Source organism: Lupinus angustifolius, chromosome LG15 (assembly GCF_001865875.1).
Source record: "Lupinus angustifolius cultivar Tanjil chromosome LG15, LupAngTanjil_v1.0, whole genome shotgun sequence".
In the NCBI taxonomy this organism is placed as follows: Eukaryota; Viridiplantae; Streptophyta; class Magnoliopsida; order Fabales; family Fabaceae; genus Lupinus; species Lupinus angustifolius.
This window is the reverse complement of record NC_032023.1, coordinates 6837049-6845089: the sequence shown is the minus strand read 5'-3', so window position 1 is coordinate 6845089 and position 8041 is coordinate 6837049. Positions and strand designations below refer to the sequence as shown.

The 8041-nt window shown below is 32.8% G+C and overlaps 1 protein-coding gene across 1 annotated transcript; it reads left to right on the top strand.

Moving 5' to 3' along the window:
* Window positions 710-4797, top strand: LOC109327367 (myb family transcription factor EFM). Its single transcript, XM_019560480.1, has 4 exons — window positions 710-1098; window positions 1667-2290; window positions 2750-2826; window positions 4103-4797. The coding sequence occupies exons 1-4, from the start codon at window positions 900-902 to the stop codon at window positions 4574-4576; spliced, it is 1374 nt and encodes a 457-aa protein (XP_019416025.1). The 5' UTR covers window positions 710-899; the 3' UTR covers window positions 4577-4797.

Genomic DNA, 8041 nt, shown 5'->3' with positions numbered 1-8041 from the left:
ATGATGGTTGTGTTTATGTTGAGTTAGTTGAAACTTGGTTAAATTTGAATAAAAAAGAGTTCGTAACACATTTAATGGGTTGTGATCTTCTCCATTATGATGTAGAGACAAGTATCATAAAAGCAAGGGAAAAAAAATAATATGGTAAGACATTTTTATCCTTCTACATATACTAAAATGATATTTTTATCATTAAAAACACAAGTGAAAATAAGTATTTGTCTATCCATTAACAAAAAGAAAAAATAAATACTTATTCACACTTAGGAGGTAAATTTCACTAAAATGGCTATTGAAGTGGGATTTTGGTAACTTTCAAAACTGCAATATTATTAACATCATAATCTAATATTAGATTCTCATTCTTTCCTCCACAGTCCACACCACCTCTCTCATTTTATTTTTTTACCATTATTTTTTTAGTGTAATATATGGATAGATAGTATAAAAATTTAAACACTTAATGTATTATCCACTTTTCATTTAGAATAGTTTTTTTAAAAAGTCAATACTAATTAAAAATAAATAATATATAAGAAAAAAACAATACTAAAACTCTTACCTTAACAATTTAGACTCTTTTTATTTCTTTAATTATAGGAACTTATACATTCCTCTGCTTTATCCCCTTACTTTTTCTTTTGTCTTTCTCTCTCCTAAACTTGCTTTATTCCATTAAACTCACCCTTAAAAAAGAACACGATCCCCCTTGATCCTCCATGTGTTCACAAACAACATCAACTCCCTTTTCTCTCTCTCTCTCCCACTTGAACTAGAAAAAGGAAGAGGCCAAACACTCTCTTTTCCTCTTGTCTGTTCCTACATACAAAACACCAATTTTTGCCTAGGCATAACATCTTATATAGTGTAGCACTACTTTATTAGTTGTTATCATTATAATGGCATCATCATCACCAGCAGAACTAAGCCTAGATTGTAAGCCCCAAAGCTATTCCATGCTGCTGAAATCATTTGGAGATCATCAAAGTGATCAATGCAACAAGCTTGAAGAGTTCCTATCTCGCTTAGAGGAAGAACGTCTCAAGATTGATGCATTCAAGCGTGAGCTTCCTCTCTGCATGCAACTCCTCACCAATGGTATATATATATATATATAATATACCTTATAAATTGAAACCTACATCGTTTTACAAAAAACGTTTAAAATCCTTCCTATAAGCTAATCAAAACAATGAATATCCGAAACCTATAAGTATATATAATATTCATTAAAGTTATACATAGGGTCTTGTATTTTTTTTTTTGCATGTTTAATCTGAATCTCTATTAACTTCTTAATTGAATGAGGTAACTTATTTTCTTTTCCTATGACCGTTAATTTTAAACTTTGTTTAATTTTTTTATAGGCAAATTTTAACATGTTATTATTTGTAGTGAAAGAGATTTGAACCATCAAATTTTTTTGTCCCTCAATTACTTAAACCCTCAACTCCTAATCATCTCACCACCTTATCAATTCCCAAACTTTGTTTCCCTTGAGTTAAGGTTGCCATATTCACTTGTTTTAATAGCCTTGCTTAACCTACGTAAATAACAGACATACCTAGTGGAACAAAGCTCCAATATCGTACTAGTTGTTGTTTTATATTTTTGTATAGTAAAGATTTTAATCAATAATAATAGGAATTTATTTTTGTTGTGACAGCCGTGGAGGCTTCAAAGCAGCAACTTCATACCATCAGAACAAACCATCAAGTTACAAGGCCTATTATGGAAGATTTCATACCCATAAAACAATCAAACTCTGAAGAAAACACTGACAAGGCATCAAACATGTTTGATAATAAGGCCAATTGGATGACATCTGCTCAACTATGGAGCCAAACAAGCGAAGGAATTACAAAACCACAATCAACAATTACACCCACCAAAGAATCCTATGATATTGGTTTCATGAGCATGAACCCTAAGCTAGCTCTACACAACAAACATAGGAATGGTGGAGCCTTCATACCATTTTCGAAAGAACTAAACCCATGCCCATTAGGTTCTTCTGCTTTAAGAGATGTTCCTGAGTTGGCACTTGTATCTACTGCTGAGAAAGATTTGGAGGAAAAGAATTGTGAAGAGGTAGAGACATGTTACAAGAGGGAGAATTTAGAGAAAGGAGGAAATGATGGAGGGGTTATTGATCAAGGAAAAGGTGCTGAAGTTGCATGTGAGGGACAAACAACAAATGTTGCTACTAATAGAAAAGCAAGAAGGTGTTGGTCACCGGATTTGCATCGCCGATTTGTTAATGCTCTTCAAATGCTTGGTGGATCTCAAGGTATCATCATTTAGAATTTGGATCTCCTAAAAGGGTTTATTACCATTTTGAGATTGTGACATGTAAAAATAAATATCTAATGGTTATAATTTTGATTTTTTTAATAAAATAATTTTTAATTTGATAAAAGTATTTACTTTTGTAATCAATTTGGTACTGGACTCTCCAATAGTAAATAGGAGTTATACTCCATGATTTAATGTCACCTAAACTAATAATTAAGAGTTCTATTATTTGTATAATAGTTTACATCATATTTGGGAACAAGTTGCTGTTATATATGTTTTTCTTTATCCATACTTTATAAATCAAATGTTGTTCAAAGTCCAAACATTTTTCAATGATTAACAGTGGAAGAAACAAAAAAAAAAGGTGATGTGTAATTCAAATAGATACTTTAAAGAGCTATAATCATTACTACTAATGTTTAATTTTTTTTTTTTTTTTTTAAATTTTCAGTGGCTACCCCAAAACAGATTAGGGAGTTGATGAAGGTTGACGGTTTGACTAATGATGAAGTGAAAAGCCATCTCCAGGTATTTCTCCCTCAAAATTTTACATAAAAAACCGCATGAAAATAGTCCCTTTCTTTTGGAATTGTATAATTGGTTCGTGAGTACCATAAATTTATTTTTTAGTTTATGATGGTTTCAGTTGGAGATAAAATAGAAGTAGTTGAGAACATGAGATAGATCATAAATCAAAATAACACATAATTGACATAGAATAGTTGTCAGAGAAATTTTAGTGAATTGAAGGGCTAAATTTTCAATCCCTTCAATATTACACATGTAAAATTAGTTCTATTTCCCTATTTAGAGGCTGAATATCATTGCCTCCCAGCAACTCTAAATGCTTTATGATATTTCTATTTAATATAAGATATATCTACCTAGCTAAAATTCTCTACATACAAACCAGAACTTATTTTTCTCTTCACGTTCTTATATAATTCTATAGAAAGTTGGCACATCTTAGAACTTTAATTTCCTTTACTCACTAATCTCCAGATAATGTTGTGTCTAAGCGAGTATCACTGTTGAAAAAGTTTATATACATACGAATTTAACTATTGAATCCAAAACTTTACATTTCAAAATATGAATGATGTTTTCGCTTAGGAGTTTCTCCTATTGAGTAAGAGGAAGGGAATTAAATATAAAAAAGGTAGTGTTTTAGCTAATATGAATATCACTCCTATAGTCCTATACTAGTATTTACCGAAAATATATCAACATATATAATATTTTAAAATAAATAGTTTAATATAAATTAATGTTATATAGATTTTTGTAAAATCAATTCATAATTCATCATTTATTTATATGTATTATTTTTACCTAAGAGATACAATAACTTCAAGAGAGAAATACTACTCTCCAAGATTAAAGAAGGAAGTTGTTGTTTTTACTCTTCCTTCTAAGACTGAAAATATTATTATTTATATTTAAAGGTGTAATACAAATTTGTTTTTCCTTTAGCTTTTGGACAGTGATCACTTGTTTTAATTTATATTTAGTTACTTGAATTTAATATATTATTTTTATAAAATAAAATTGAAATAAAGTATTATTTTTATTTGTATGGAAAAAGTACAAGGACACATGGACCTAATCCTGTTTCTTAGCTTTTGATCCAGTTCTCTCTTTAATACCTGATAAGATATTCACCCAATAGATAATAATAGACAGTTAACATCTACACGGTAGGTAAATATATATTAACTCATTCATATAGGGTGTTGTGTGGGAGTGTTATATTATTTCATATTTCCCTTTCTCATCTTGTTTCCTATGTTCATATTGTTCACAGAAATATAGGCTTCACACTAGAAGACCCGGTCCAAGCCTCCAAACCGGCGCACCCGCACCTCAGTTGGTAGTCCTGGGAGGAATCTGGGTCCCACCGGAATACGCCTCAGCGGCAGCTGCCTCCGCTCACACTGGCGCCCCCACCGTGTATGGACCGCACCCTACCTTACACGCGCCACCACCACACTACTGTGCTGCCACTCAATTACCCCAAGAGTTTTACACTGTAGCACAAACCCAGCCACCACTTCCGCCACAACCACACCACCACGCCTTTCACCACCTTCAGATGTACAATACCGCACAACACAGCCGAAACTCTCCGGAGCCCGAGGTTGCCGGAGGCGGTGATCGGTCGGAGAGCATCGAGGATGGGAAGTCGGAGAGTGGTAGCTGGAAGGGAGAGAGTGGTGAGAAGGAAGGAGAGAGGAAAGGGGAAGAGAGCACTGGGAGTGAAATCAATCTCAAGTTTTAGGGTTTATGCCTTTATGACATTAGTTTTAGAACTTTTTTTCTTCAAATTTTTCTGTCTTTCGTGAAGCACATTTTCAGCTATTCATTCAACAAGTAGAAGGGAAGAAAAAATCAAAGTAGAACTTATGCCTTATATTGTACTTTCCAGAGATATTTGTTTGTAGTATTAATAAAGAATGAACCGGGGAGGATAAGAAGGGCATAAAAGTGAGCGTTTGTTTTCTTTTGCATTGTATACTTTGATGTTGAAAAGGGTATAATATTTATGGAAGAAATTCGATTATAGTTGTGTATTCCATGTCTTGAAATTATATATAAACCTATTTTAACTAATAAAATGTTGTTTTAATAATATAAAGTCTCACTAGATTTATAGATAAATCAAAAAGATTAAAAATTTGATTCTTGAGTATAACATTTAATAAGAATGTAGTGCAATTGTATTCCAAAAAAGGATTAATTCCTCAACAATAAGATGAGATACCAAAAAAGTATGATCACCTATCTACAACAGTATTTCATTCTCTGTTTTGTATAGGGATGACAATAAAAACTGAACTCGTGGATACCCGTCCGAACTCAACCCGAATTTTAACTGATTAAACCCGCTCTCATTGTGTTTGGGTTCATGTTCGGGTTTTACGCGATGTTAATTTTTGAGTTCGAGTTTGGTAGATCTGATACCCTACGCCGAACCCATCTAGAACCCGTCTTGGTTGTTGTTGTTGTTGCAAACTTTCAATTGCTGCACATGGTATGGTAAAATAGTGTGCTTGAATGACTCAAAGATTGGAAGTTCTGTCCATCTTTTAAAAAACAGTGCTTTGAACAACAACATTACCCATCACACGTTTCACTTTATCCCTTGTACTATCAGAACCACATTCAATGTTACAAGTCCCAACATGGTTTTAGAGTCTCAAAAAACTCTGTTTATGGTCACTCTCAGAAGTAAGTTAACGGTTCAGAAGTTTCATCTCATCATTGTCACAGTACTGATGGGTAATGTAAATAACAACTTCAATCTAAATTTTAAGTGGGGATGAATTGGTTAACTGGGGATGATTTGGTAGGTAAAAGAGTCTCTTGTTAAGTCAGATTGTTTCAACTTACAAATGAACAATTGAAGAGTATTTAGTATATTAAATCTAATCTATACCACCATCATTGATATGTTTTATCCTCCTTCTTTTTGCCATCAGTTCAGTGTGCCAAACATCAAGTTCTTCTAAACTTTTGGGTTCCCTGTCGGGTTTGGGTTACCCGAAACCTGACGGGTTCGGGGATAATATTGTTAATTTCAACCCCGCCAAGTTCAGGTTTTGGATTTTGGGTTTGGGGTTGGGTAAGCATAAACCTGACCCCGATCCGTCCCGTTGTCATTCCTAATTTTGTGCCAATCATATATTGCCCATGAATCAAATAATTTTTAAAAAACAAGAGGCAACGTTCAGATTGGTTCAGAATAAAGAATGAGACACTGTTCGAAACATGCGATCTTTGTCTACAAAAAAACTCGATGTCTCAAATCTCAATCTAGCTTAAGAGTCATGAAGATCTCCCAACGATTATTTGGTATTGTTTGATTATATCTGAATTACAAATTTGCCCCTATATTTGGTGAATGATCATGTATCACATCAAATTCACCAACCAAAAAGTCTCACTCTCGTTTTTTTGACAATTCTCCTTTGATTATTGTGTGATTGTGAAAATGTTTGTAAACTTGTTTTTTATAAAAAGAAAGTTTTTACGTTGATACTTGATATTTTTTACGGTTAAAAGTAATTTTGGGAGAATGGAAAATTACGTCGTTCAAACTAATTTTTATATATTTAGCAACAAAATTGTATTTTAATTTTATTTTATCATTATATTTATTAAAATTTCAATATCCATTTGGAATAATTTTGCGGGTGTGGAAATTTTTGTCGTCTATCAGTTTTTTCTATGGTGGATTTTATCATGAGCTTTAATCGTTTCCCTTTGGGAGTTCTCAAGAACTACTCATCATAAATAAACACCTTTTCTATAAAAAAACTATATATTAAAAAATAAATAAACAATGATCATATAAAATGAAAACTTCATGACTTGATTGTTAGATCTCTTAGGTGAAAAATCTTGACTCTCTTTTGTTGAAGATGAAAAGCACTAAGCCAAATATCGTAATTAAAAACGATCGTTTAACAACTTTTTCTTGAATGACGCTGTTAAAGATGAGGTGAAAGAATATCAATTGCGCACATTAAAGCAAATACCGTCAAATTTGGGTAGGTAGATATAACTTTAACAGCGCAGTCTTGAAAAAACGTTATTGAACATCAATGATGTTAGTGCTAACTTGAATGGGTTATGTTTAACAACGTAATTTATAGTAAACGATGTTAATGTACATCTGTTAAAATAGTTGAGCTTTTGTTAGTCGGTTAGTTAATTTGGTTAGGGTAGTTTAGTGTTTTCTTCCCTTTATATAGATGGTTCAATGTAACTTTGCAATTCAATTCAATTCAATAACATTTTCTCATTCTTTCTTGTTCATCAAGAATATCTCTTATCCATGCCTACTACCATTTTAACATGGTATCAGAGCTAATTATTTCTCTTTGATTGATTGCTTCCGCTTATCATTCTTCAATTCCAAGATTCATCCTTATCACCCATTACATCATTTATCACCTTGCACAAACCTTCAAACTTTTTCTTAAGTTCTTCTAGTTGCTTCTTTTCATCTCCAGTCTCTTCGAGTGAAAATAATGGTCAACTTCCAAAGGAAAGTCCAAAGAATGTTCCACCATTTGCATCCATTAGCAATGCTACAATGTAGATTGATCGTGCTTCTGGAAAGATTGGTTCTTTGCAATTGTAATTTGTTTCTGAATGGATGACACTAAAGATGATGATACAAGATATCTCCCCATTGCCAAGATATCTTCTCTACACGTTCTTTGGTTCTATGACTCGGAACAATAGTTATGTTGTTTTAATATGATCAAAGCAATATGATGCTACTGCAAGAACTTGTTATATTTGTCAAGAAGAGGAAGTCCAACAACATGAAGAAGATAGGGAAGACCAAGAACAACATCAAGAAATAAGAATACCATGCAACAGTGTGTGCCCAACCATGCACAGTGGCCGATCATCAAATTAAGGAAGCTATATCACATTCTTTCATCTATTATCCCCAATTATTTCTCATTTCTTTATTACTCTAGTTTCTTTACCCCCCTCTCTCTCATTAAACACACAACATTATAGTGCGTAATTTTTTTTCCTCATTGAAGCAACATATAAGGATCAAGATTAAGGTCCGTCTCTTTTCTCTCTTTCATTCGTTATGATTGGTTTGCTTTTGTCAAATAGATGGTTAAGCATCAGATGAAATTGCTTCTACCAAATGGTGGTTAAGCGTCAGTATTGCTTCACGTTCATATTTCAAGATTGGGAGACGAAAATTCGCTCA